The sequence below is a fragment of the Lissotriton vulgaris genome, chromosome 5 (genome assembly GCF_964263255.1).
Source record: "Lissotriton vulgaris chromosome 5, aLisVul1.2, whole genome shotgun sequence".
Taxonomy (NCBI): Eukaryota; Metazoa; Chordata; class Amphibia; order Caudata; family Salamandridae; genus Lissotriton; species Lissotriton vulgaris.
In genome coordinates, this window is record NC_141693.1 from 813,882,133 (window position 1) to 813,895,349 (window position 13,217).

The 13,217-nt window shown below is 46.0% G+C and overlaps 1 protein-coding gene across 1 annotated transcript in view; it reads right to left on the reverse strand.

Moving 5' to 3' along the window:
* Positions 1-13,217, reverse strand: part of DNAJC9 (DnaJ heat shock protein family (Hsp40) member C9) — a 54,488-nt gene that overhangs the window by 16,590 nt on the left and 24,681 nt on the right. The window contains exons 3-4 of the mRNA XM_086922294.1: positions 3,940-4,194; positions 3,419-3,505 (exon numbers count right to left, since the gene is read on the reverse strand). Of these exons, the coding sequence (XP_086778420.1) occupies positions 3,419-3,505; positions 3,940-4,194 (342 nt within the window). The remainder of the gene's footprint in view (positions 1-3,418; positions 3,506-3,939; positions 4,195-13,217) is intronic.

Consider the following 13,217-nt stretch of genomic DNA (forward strand, 5'->3'; position numbering starts at 1 on the left):
TCGATTGGTCTCCCTGTGGCAGCATGGGTTTGTGCCAGGTCGAGGCACTACGGATCACATAAGGTGCGCTATAGCATTATTCGATGCCCATGCTGCCACGGGTGGAGATATGGCAATGATCCTTCTTGATGCTGAGAAAGCATTCGACCGTGTGATCTGGGAATGTCTTTGGGGGATCTTGGTCGGAAGAAGTTTTGGGAATATGAGCATGAGGGCAATCAAGGCGATGTATGGTGACCCGGTTGCTAGGGTTATGGTTATAGGTCAAAACTCTGATGAAATAATAATCAGAAGGGGGACCCGGCAAGGATGCCCCTGCTCCCCGATTTTATTTTCGCTGTATATCGATCCTCTTATACAAAAAATTCTGATGTCTGAACAGATCATCCCAGTGATACTCAATGGCCATACTACCAAACTCCTGTCATACGCTGATCTGGCAATTATAACAACGGCCCTCCAACAAGCTATGGCCAAGATAGGTCAGCTGGCTAAGGACTTCGGTGCACGGTCAGGGTATTGCCTGAATGAGGAAAAAACACAGATCATATGCACGAATAACATCACTAAGCTGGATCAAAGATATGTGGAATCAGCGGTGTATCTGGGTGTAAGGGTGAATGCTAATGTGAATAAGATTATTGCGGATAACTATTTACCATTGATAGATTCAATTGAAAAGGAGCTTAAGAGGAACAGACACCAATCGCCGTGCGTGCCCGACCCCTGTCTCAGATTCCCAGGAGACTTAGTTGTCGAGCTGGACGCAATCTCCAGCTCGACCTAAAAACTGGAAAATTGGATTATGGAAAAAAGAATTCTGTTGGAAGGAGAAAAACAAATTTCTGAAATTCGAAAAAGATATTTATAAAAGTAGAGTACTCCAAAATTTACTAAAAAAATGGAATATATAAAAGATCAGCATTTTACAAACAAAAAAGGAGATTCTAAGTGTCATTGAAAAAGCATTTGAATTGAAAAGATAATTGTTCATCTTAATTTTAAAAAGATTGAAAACTTTAAATACAATAATGTAGTCTATGAAGGACAAATATAAAAGAAAAAGAGTTGTAAATAGAACGAATTTTTGTTAAATATTTTCCGGGGACTGGAAGCATACTTCTAGTACGGAACCTTTTTTTAATGAAGAAAGCTATTTCCAACAAAATATATTAGTGCATGCTGTTGATACCTGTTGTCGTTATTACAAACTGAAAAATGGTTGTCCAATTACAAAAGAAGACTGTTCCTAGAAATGTTGAAGTAGTAACAGCTGAGGAAGTTCAAGGGAGACGTTCCCAGGCTCCAGTATTTACATGGGATTGTAGTAGTATACGTCAGGAATTTATTGCTATTTGATTAAATGTCTTAGGAGAATAGGAAAGAAAAACTGTGAAACAGAAGAGCAAGATAGTACAAGGACTGGATCCTTGCAAAGTGAGAAAAAATACAGTGTTGCAAGTTCATTCTCTGGCTTGTCTTTCTAGGAAAGTATGTCAAAGTCGTTTTAATCATTTAAGAATGTTAGCAGTACATCATTCCGAAATGCGGACGTTAGTTAGATTATACTACTTGAAAAGTCCTGCATTAGGTCTAAATGAAATTAATACAGCTCTTTTGCATGGTTCAGTGTTGGATGTAAAAAATGTTTGCAATGATCTAGAGTTACGTTTCTTTGCTGGGCAAGGGGAGTGTAGAGAAAGTGAGAGTTTGATAAGTGTAGCTGTTGAAGAAGAGATGGAAGATACCTGTTGGTTCTAAAAATAAAACTATATATCTTTGGATATAAAAACCAATTGCCTGGAGTTCAGTCTTTGAGTGTGAAATCCTTTGCTGACTGAGTGTGTACAACAAATGCTTTGCACTGCCCTCTGGTACTGCCTTGATGCTCAATCAAGCTAACACTTGAGTGTAAGGTCAGTCCTGACTTTAACCTCAGTTATACCTTTGGGGTTTGTGGACTCTATACACACTGTACTTCATTATTGTCCAGTTTATATAGAGCCACTTTCTCACAGTAAGTAATTTGGTTTGTTTGGATATTTACACATGTGCTCCAAACTCCAGATGCTTGGGTAAATAGAAGGTTTTCTCCGTTTAGAAAGGTCTATGTCTGAATAAATAGTAGATGTTCTCGGTTGAGAAATGTTGATATACTTGAATGTACTCAATTCTCTTCAAGTCCATTTATAGTACCGATTTAACTTTTTTGGTTCCAGGAGGAGATACTGGAAAGCAAGGGGGTAGGAAAAATACTAATGGTGTGACGAACGAGGAGAACCAGGACACAGAGGAGGGGCTACATGGTGGATTCTGGGCCCTAATGGAACTTGGACTGCGTTTTAAAAAAATTCCCTGGGGTTCTGGGAAACGTGGATAGATTTACTGTTAAAATGGCTGTTAAATTAAAGTGGAGAAAGAGGAGCATAATCCTCGCCTCAGAGTCCTTAATGGAACTGAAACGTTCCATTAGCTAGGACATTTTTCATTCTCCTGCTGAAACGTAGATAGTTTCTATAATGCTTCATTATCTACCTTCACTCCAATCAGGTGAATGAAGTGCTTCATAAATGCAACTTCAATAAAATGAAATCTGGAAAAGAAAGAGTAGTAACATTTCATGCAGGCTGTGCTCTCTCCTCTGGATTACATGGACAGACTATGCATTAACTGAACTAACGGCGGACAACTATTTAGCCTTTTCACCATCTACCACTAAACAAGACGGCAGTTATGGTTAGAGTCTGTTTTTGAGTTACTCGAGACAGCAAACCGAGGTAAAGCAGGGTTCTGCACTCTATATCCTTGCAAAAAAAAAAATAATAATCACACTAACAACGTAATCCAGTCCGTTTTTGGTGATGGAACAACTAGGATCCAAACCACACCCCTCCCAACAGATATCATACACAATAAGAAAAAAGATCTTTAATGCTACCTGTAAGTTTAGAACTTCACAAGCAGTTAACTATACATTCATTAAATTCAACAAATTACTTAAGCATTAGTGCCCACACTCACAGGCAATAACAGCTGGTTTTACCCTCTGTATAGTTATGGGCCTAATACATACACATTTTAATAAATAAAATAAAAATGTTTGAGATTTCCTCAGTAAAAATCAATGCGGAACCTAGACAGCCAAGTGTAAACAGGATGCTTCTGAAGAAGCAGGGGGCAATAGAACCATTTCCTCTACCCATCAAGTTAAGAAAAATCCCAGGTCCTACAGTACACATGAGGGACACTAGGAGTTGGGAGAATGCTCCCTTTGAAGACCTATAACGATACCTACAAGCACAATGCGTGCATGCAGATTGGCTCGTCGGCTCCCGGTATTTCATCGTCCAATATTACACTACATATATGTTGAGCTCAGAAACCTTCCCAACGATTTAAAAAAATATTCTGAACTTACTTGAATTAATGCCGACAAATCATCCAAACCCTCGCCTAAACCAAGTTCCTTCTTCATCTCTTCAGCTTCTGCTGCTTCTGCTAGGGCCTGCAAATATACATTAAAGATAAACAATGGTAAATTAGGTCGAAGAATTACTCAACATGAAGGATGTGAATATAAAAACAAAAAAATAAGCCCATTTGACACATCTTGTCTGCAAGTGATTGCCAGTACATCATTACAGATCAGATCAGAATTGATATTGCAAACATGTACCACCACAAAGAAATATATCCCAAATGAGGAAATGTCATGCAAAACTGGCGAAATGTCGGTTAGCACTGACGTGTAAAATGTAACACCGATCTCTGAAAGATTTGAGTGAAGGTGGGTGTAGGTTGGAGTCAAACTCTGGCTTTTGAGAATGCCAGTTTAAAATAAGAAATTGACTTACTCATTTACCATTGGTCTTCAAGCCCTCTTCTTGTTGGAAAATAATTCAAAAATAAAAGTTATCTTGTTATCTAAATAAATCCTACCCTTTTTTTACGGTCCGTGCGTTTTTTCTTAGGCTCCTTTACAAAGGTATCGTAGGCAGAAACCTCTCCAGAATCAATGGCTGCTTGTATTATCTTCCTTATCCTAGGCTCATCTTTATAGGTAACACAGAGCACAGACTCCATAATGCGGTCCATATCTCCCTCAAAGTCCACATAAGCTTCTTTAACATCAGCCAGCTCCTCTTCTGAGCCAATGTACTCTTCTTCAAATGCTTTAATATCTTCTGTAGTGATCTGAGGGAAGAAAATGATTGATTATTCATTCTCAACAGATCTACTAAAACACTGTATACGCACTCGAATTTTAGGCAGCTATTAACGTCGGCTGTAGCACTGACAAATAACTTAGATGAAAGCCCATATTACACTTTTATTAATGAAGGTCACAGACAGGTCATCAGAGTTGAAGAATTAAGCTATCAAATCAAAATCTTAACTTTGAGCAAAGATCCATTTGGGAATGTTACACCTTCATAATGTCACCAATATAATATTTCAGGCAAGCAACCAGACCGGGAAGGTAAAAAGGTGGTGGTATTCTGTGGCGGATTCTATTGAATTTCTAAGCTTTAACTCGAAGGCATGCTATTGTAATAAAGACTAACGCCTTTTAACTTGAAGTCCTTTATTCAGTGATAACATAAAACACGACATCCATAACCCTGCCAGTCAAGTACTGACAGGAGTGTGCCTTAGAACGTTGACATGTAGGGATGGGTCAGCCCAACTGGGACAGAACTAGAGGGGAATCGGACTGTACCAACTTTACTTTATGGCTAAATACAACACATCTCCTACCCCGTAATAGAACAGCTCAACAGGGTAGCGGCGCGAGATGAAAGTTTGGTCATAGACAACATTTTAACATCACGGGTGACACAGAAATAGGTAACCAACTTTTGCTTGTATGCCTGCTCCCCGGTCCCTTCCACGGTACTAGTTAGGGTGGCAACTAGATACCCCACCTGACATTCCTTAATCTTCCTGGTACCTTACCAAGTACTCCTTCTCCACTTTCTCCTCAAGTCTTAATATTCCTATATTAGTGCCTGGCTTATTTGTTTTTCCAGATGCACCCATAGATGGCCTGAGCTCATCAGCTGATATGGTTAGATCAACCCAATATGTCTACTCAAGTGCTTTCTTCACGTGACCATAGAGTTACTAACCAATTGTGAAGTCTCTACAATCATCTGATTTCCTTTCTCAAATATTCTATTCAATTTTGTGCGACATAATGTATGACTTTGTAGAAATGTAACTCCCTTATTATGTCCCTTCCTCCTTTATGGTAGGACAATTCGAATCTCATTTTCCAACACCAATGTTAGAGATGCTACTTCATTTCTTAACCTTTCTAGACCACCCACTGTTACTAAGTTGATAGTCTCCTTTTCTACGCACTTTTCCCCCACTCCGCAGGAATGAGAACCCCCCTTCAGGGGCTCGTTACACGTTGCTTCCACCTTTGGCCTCCCAAGGTCTTACTCTGCTCCTTACATATTTCTCGCCAAGAGGTAAGTACCTCAGCTGCCAATATACCGACTTCTTTGCTTACAGCAGTCGATTCACTCTCAGTACTCTTGCACTGTCTAGAATACTTTCAGTTTATCATTAAATTACAACCTACTTGACCAACCTGGGTTTTAGTCACTACACTTATTCTCCTGATCTCATGTGGTACAGTCTCTATCCCAGTTTCTTCCCTGGATGCTTAGTTTGTTTCCTCCCTCCTTAATCTCTTCCTCCTGCTCTCCTAGTTAGATTATGAACCTAGAATCTACAACCATTTCCTCATCTTCCTCCACTACCTCTAGGTCCCTTCCCTCCTGGTGCTAATATCCATAGCCTTGACCATGTTCCCATCAATGTCCCACTGGCCTCGAGGAAGGACACTCATAGTTTTCTGCTTTCTTTCCTCACTTGTTAGCACCTTTTTGTTGGTGCCCTCTTCAGCTCTTATTACTATGGGTACAACTCCACTTGAGTTCCCTGCAGGTTCCATATCTTCCTGCCTTACATACTCTCTTTGAATTCCTTCAGAGTTTTCCTTTTCCCCAATTGAATTTTCATGGCACGTCTTTTCTCCTCCTTCAATTACCTCATCACCACACTCCCTTTTACTTGATATCATGACCGGTTCTCCACTAGTAGCATCTAGGATCATCCTTAACTCTTTTTGTTGAGTCCATCCCAGTAAGTTTAGACCATCTATCACCACAAGGACTTTACCTAACGTGCTTTTTCCTTTGAAGGATATTTTCCCTATGAACATTCCTTCTAGTGGTATTCTCTCACCATTGTAGCCTATTGGGCAAACATCAGGTTCTATCAACCTTATGCCTCTTTTCCCAGATATTTCCTTGTATGTCTTTAAATTGATGAAAGTAAATTGAGAACAAGAATCTGTAAATACTTTAGATCAATTACACATTTTGGTAAATCATTTCTCTTAACAGCATCTACATCAATATTACAAACGCATAACACATACCCTTCTTCACACTCATCACTATTGCTCACCAGATTCACATTTTTAACTTTTGGATTATCTTTGCAAGCTCTTTCAAAATGCCCTTTCCTGTTGTGTGGAAAAGGTAGTGCCGATGACCTTTTTCAAAGTTGCCCGGCGTTAACCGCCTCTATTACCACTCAAGTTACCAAACAAAAAGGCAGGCGCTGGAGACTGGAAGGCAGGAAACAGAAGTTTTATTCCGACGGAGCAGAACACATCAAATCAGACAAAAGGGTATCCTCGAGGTGCTCTAACAGCCTCTCTGAGGCCTGGCCTCTTATACCCTAGGTTATGACATGCGAGCATTCTTTATTGCAACAAAGACACTTTGAAGTATGAAAAAACATCCCCGGAATCCCCGTTTCAGGCACATTCCCACACGTATCTACAGTAGAGGTCCCCACCCCACATACAATAGGAGGGGTCTATCTGGCAGCTGGACGTTCCGCCGATTCTTAGAATGTGTGCGCCTGATCGGATCTCAGGGGGTGGGGAGGCCATGATCAATAGTAGCTCTTTTGAAGAGGAGCGACTCCATACAGTAGGGGGGCAATAAACTGTATCCTCTGGCTAGGTGATGGCCTGGGATCCGTACAGACAATGGGGCTCAGAGGAAGGGGTCATCAAAGGAGAGGCATTCATAAAAGGAATGGTCTGCATGGACAATCGAGCGTAGAGGAAGGGTTTATCAAAAGAGGGGTATTCATGAAAGGAAAGGAGGTGTTGGTCAGGCGCGGGGTGTGACTCCCAGGGGCAGAGTCACGCGGATGGAGAGGGTTTATGACTTGTGCATGTGAGAGCGGGGGCAGCCAGGGTGCACGGGGGATGCTCGCAGGGTCAGTGGAGCGCACTGGCGATTGATCAGGGAACAGGGAGACCATGGTACCTAAAATGGCTGCCGTGCATGCATATTTGTACGCGAGTCTGAGGAATGGACAAGATGGCGCAGATGATGTTCAGTTCGCAAACTAAAATTTCACAGTCCTCCCTTTTAACATGTCTCGCCAACTTGTCAATTCGGATCTATCCCCATAAGGCCACGTATTTCTACCTCAAAGGGGACTCATGTGCTCAGTTCCGAAGTCCAAAGTCTTAGGGCACATGCAGTTAGAAATTAGTGAACACAAGGTGGCAAGCATTGAATACCTAGGCAACACCCACACAGTATCACGACTGGTATCAATATAAATGTAAACAACCTCCATCCCCAGTCCTTCAAAGTATCCCAAAACCAGCTTCCAATTGACCATCCTTCTTGCTCTTGGTGAACCTCTGAGGAAAGTCTGTGGAGGTGCTCAATTGCTTTGTAGACTGAGGGCGAGTTATCTGGTACGTAGGTGCAACAGCTGGATCCGATGATGCGGCATGCCCCCCCACGGTCGGCTAGAACTACATCCAGAACAAGGCGGTTTTGAAGAGCCACCAGGCGGACTGCCTGAAGCTCAGCCGTGTTGTTAGCGAGGATGCCAGCCGTGATGTTGATGGTCGTTTCTACTGCCTGGGTCAGGTGTCGGATGGCGCGGCTGTTTACCATTGGGCCCCACAGAGGAACAAGTCCCTTCACCGCATCCAGGAACTGCGCTCCGGTGGAGTCAGCTTGTCCAATGTCTCCTGCGCGCTTCTGCCAGTGATGGTTGGCTGGGGCCACATACATTGGGGGGAAAATGAAGGCGATGTAGCAAGTACCCCCCCCCCCCCCCCCAACCTTTCGGGAGCCAAGTGTAAGCTTGGGTGCCACAAACAAAGTACATATTCGGAGAAGCAACAAAGGAGGTGGGGGATCAATTGAGTCCAATGACCTGGTGATGTGGCAGGAACTGCGACCCACCAGCTACGTTCCCAGGCCTTCGATGCACACAAGGCCCGTGACATTGATAACAGACAGAGCCACAGTCAGAGTGGCAGCGGTTCGTTTCCGTAGGTAGGAGGTGGGTCTAGCTGGATTATGGAGCACCTGCATTTCAACCCGTTCTTTGGCAGGGATGTCCATATGGAAGGCGGAACCAGAGGTCAAAGGACAAAAGGGAGCAGAAGTCCTTCCGGTTTTGTTCAGCCAGAACCCATAGTAGAAGTGAGACACTGTTTGACCAGAAGTGGCGTTGTCCTTGTGGCTTTCTTGCAAGAGGATCAACCAGGCAAGGCAGGAGCCATGAACTGAGAAAGGAGAAGGGATGAAGGGGATGGAGTGTCCGGTGGCATGCGGGAGCAACCCGCAGATCCAGCAGTTGGTGGCGTTGGCAGCAAGGTTGTGCTGGTGCAACAGTTGCACAAAGGAAATGTTCCAGAACTCCTTACGACTTTCTCGGAGCGGAGGCGAAAGGGAGATCTGGTGATGCTCTTTCATGGTGGTTGGCTGTGCAGTGGTCAGCAATATCTGATGAGCGGGCGTGCTTTCCTCCAAGATCCAGAAGGAAGTCATGAGGAGGAGGCAAAGGAGGAAGAAAATGAAGAAGGCGATTGTCTTTGATTTGTGCATACTGTCAGTCTTTGGGTTCCTGTAGTGGGTATTTCCGGTTGCTTCCATCATCTTATCTGGCGCTTCTATCATCTTAAAGGTGCTCGGTAGTGGGCAGAACCACAGACTTTGTTTAGCTTCTCTCCGGGTAACCCTTGGTTGTGCTTAGGCCACCGTTCTGAGATTTAACTTAGTCCGTGGTCTACTTAGCCGAAGCTCCCTCCTTTCGGCGCAGGAAATACCCTTCCCTGGAAGGCACAGTGGGATCAGAGAATTTCGCAAGTTCGAGTGCCTCGGTATCAGGATAACAGTTCAGTGATGGCCGATCTTTGTTCAGGAGCTCTTCCTGGGTGTCGACGTTTTCTGTTGTGGCCAGGGTCTAGGAGACCTTCTTACAGTGGTGTGCATGCAGCCAGTGCAGTTTCCCCTCCACTCGAAGGGCCGTCCGGGTGGTGATCAGTACTTGCCAGGGGCCCGTCCACCGGGGTTCCAGGCTCTTCGTCCGTTGAAAATTCCGGACTAGCACATAATCTCCCGGTTGGATGTCGTGACCCGGACCCCTGGAAGCATCGGGGATGGCCTGCTGCACCTGCTGATGAATGACAGACAACGTTTTAGTTAATTTGTACAAGTAGTCAGACAGTAGGACGTCCGGGACGTCGTGAATGGAGGTCGGTTTGGGGGCAGTCCAGAGGTTCATCGGTCGCCCGAATACAACCCCGTAGGGGGTCAAATGGTGCTTAGTGGGAGTGGAGCGCATTGATAGCAACGCCAGTGGGAGGGCATCTGGCCACTTAAGTCCTGTGGTGGCCACTATCTTTGACCGTTTTAGTTTCAGTGTGGCGTTGTGTCGCTCAACTAAGCCAGCGGATTGGGGGTGGAAGACTGCATGAAACCTCTGTTTTACACCCAACCCTATGAAGTGGGGGCCGTTGTCGCTCCATAAAATTCAACAAAGACCGTAGCGAGGGAAAAACTCTCAGTAGTACTTTGGCAGTAGTCATGGCAGTGTTATCACGGGTTGGATAGGCTTCTACCCATTTGCTAAAGGCACATACGATGACTAATACATATTTCAGGCTTTGGCATCTTTCTAGCTGGATGTAATCCATCTGGAGAACCTCAAAGGGGTGGTCGGGGACCCCAAACCCTCCCCGAGGTACCACAGTTCCTTTCCCAGGGTTGTGTTGCAGGCAGATAATGCATTGCTGGACCAGGCGTTTGGCTGAGTCGGGGATCTTGTCGTTGTGCCAGACTTTGGAAATGAGTTCGATCATGGGGGCAGATCCTATGTGTGCGGGAGAGTGTGCCATAGTCAGTATGGGAATCAGGTACGAGTCAGGCAGCAACCATTTGTTTGCATCTTTTGTCCGCCAGCAGCCTTCATCGTCCTTTAAACCCGCCCGTGCCCACTCTGTCAGTTCGTGAGGGGTGCTGGCCGACTGGATGTCCCTAATCGTCTCCCTAGCGTCAGTCCATTTTTCTGCTTGTGACCTGGTCACGTACATGCGTGTCATCGTCCTATTCTCAGCAGTGGTTCAGGCAGTGATGTCGGCCAGCGCGTTTCCCTGTCCGACTAAGTCCGTCACCTTCTTGTGTGTCTGACATTTGATCACTGCTAATCGTTTGGGGAGGAGAACTGCTTCAATCAGGGCGGAGACTAGATCTCCGTGGAGGATGGGCGTGCCGTGGGACGTCAGGAATCCCCTTTCCCTCCACAAGAGCCCAAAATGATGAACCACCCCGAAGGCATACTGGCTGTCCGTGTAAATGTTCGCCGTGGTCCCTGCCGCTATGATACATGCTCGTGTGAGGGCAATTAGCTCTGCCGCCTGTGCGGATCGTTGTGTGATGCGGGCTGTCTCAACTACTGTTTGGGCTGTCGTTACCGCATAGGCAGCTGAAGTGGTGCCGTCTGGGAGTTTGATGCAAGAGCCGTCTACCCATAGCTCTCCATCAGGGTCTGTAAAAGCAGTGTCTCGGAGGTCAACTCTACTCCTAGTCTGTTCGTCCGTGCGGGTCACACAGTCGTGTGTAGGGGGCACGCCGGGGTCATTTTTGGGCAAGGGCAACAGTGTGGCAGGATTCAAAGTCGTGCATCTCTTCAGAGTGATGTGGGGTGCAAGTAGTGTCAATTCGTACCCAGTCAGTCGTGCGCTAGTCAGGTGTTGAGTCTTGGTCTGGTTCAAAAGGGTGTCGACCGCATGGGGTACCAGCAGTGAGGGAGTTCGAAAGTACGATTCCCTCGCTCTGACGGATAGAGACAGCAGCGGCGGCTACTGCTCGAAGGCAGGCAGGCAAAGCTCTGGCGACAGGGTCAAGAGTGGCAGAGAAGTAGGCACAAGGGCGTTGTTTAGGGCCGATGGGCTGAGTTAGAACAGACAACGCGCATCCCTCCCTTTCGTGAGTGAAGAGGGAGAAGGGTTTGGAGTAATCTGGTGTTCCCAGGACAGGTTCTGAACAAAGGGCATCTCGCAACTCTTTAAAGGACGCTTGACATTCGGGGGTCCAAGGGAGCGGGAAGGGGACATCTTTGGCCAGCAGGGAAAGTAGGGGTTTTATAATGAGACTGAAATTTGGTAACCATTGTCGGCAGAAAGAGGTAAGACCCACCAAAGAACGGACTTACTTCTGTGTTTTCGGGACAGGGGTGTCTAGGATGGTTTGGATTCAGTCGGGCGTAAGTTTCCTCCCTTCTTTGGACAGGAGATGGCCTAGGTATGTCACTTGAGGCTGGCAGAACTGCAATTTCTTTTTGGAGACTTTGTGGCCATTTTCCGCAAGAAAGTGCAAGAGTTGGACAGTGGCCGTGATCGCAAGTGGAGTGGTGTCGGCCGCCAAAAGGATATCATCGACATATTGGATCAACACCACTCCATCTGGTAGCTGGACGGCGTCCAGCTGTCTTTTGAGGGCCTGGCTGTAAATGCTGGGACTTTCAGTGTAGCCCTGGGGAGCTCTACAAAATCGGTACAAACAGGCTTTTAGGGTGAAGCCGAAGAGATAACGGCTGTCTGGGTGGATGGGGATAGAGAAAAATGCATTCTTAAGGTCAATAACAGTGAAGGTGGTGGCAGTGGACGGGATGAGGGTCAGAATGGTGGTGATATCTGAGACTACGGGATACTGAGGCACAACCACTTTGTTAACCTCTCGCAGGTCGATGATGAAGCGGTACGCCTTCTCATCTCCCTCGCCTTGTTTCTTAACAATGGGTAGGATAGGGCTGTTACAGACATTGCTAACTACTTCCTCTACCACTCCTGCATCTACCAGGGTCTGAATAATCGCTACCAATGCCTTCTCACCTTCGGGTGATATCCGGTACTGTGGGAGTTTCGGGAGCATTGCGTCTTATCGAACAGTTATGTGCACAGGGTCAATCATCATTCGCCCTACGTCTGAGTCGTTTTTGGCCCATAGGTACGGGGGCAGGGTGTCGAGCAAGGACAGGTCAGCATCAGTTATAGAGTACATATGTCGTGCGGGGTAGGATCTGGACATGCTCGGGTTGTCGTACAGGATGACTCGGACTCCATCTGGGGAACACCTAATGGTAGCTAGGAAATGTTTTAGTAAATCAATACCCATAATAGCATCAGGGGAGTTGAGGGAGAGCAGAAATGTTGTGTCAGTTGGGTTGTCTCCTAGGTCGAAGGAGATAGGTACAGACAGGGGATTAGTGGAGGGCGTTCCATCGAAACCTATCGATGTAATGTGTGAGCCAGACAAGGGTGCCCTTGGAATCAGTCGTTTTGATAACACACTACGTGTCGCCCCAGTGTCCACCAAGAATGGAGACTTTGTACCCAGGACCTTAGCGGTGACGTAAGGACCTTGCTGGTCAACACAGAGCTCGACTGGATCCCTCCCTTGCCCCTGGCAGTCCTATGCAAAGTCGGGGGTGCTCTCACAGTCAGACAGTTGATACTGGTTCTGTCGGGGGTGGTCAAACGTGTTCGATCTACCTGGTCTGTCGTTGTTTGTGTCGTTTGTGTGCCCCCGTCCCTGCCCTCTAGTCCTGGGGCCATTCGTCATATCCCTCGTCTCTTTATTTTTAATTAGTTCCAGAAGAACCGGACATTGAGACTTCCAATGCCCGAATCCTCTGCAAAATGCACACTGATTATCCTCTATGTCCCTACGTCCAGAGTAGGGAGTGGGTGTGCGGTCCTTTGGGGGTGGATTTCTAGGGGCGGTTGATTGGTAGCTCCCCCTGTGGGGTTCTTTCCCGACCGCCACCCCTTGTATCTGGGCTATCATCACCCTTTCTTTCAAGTCTTTCTT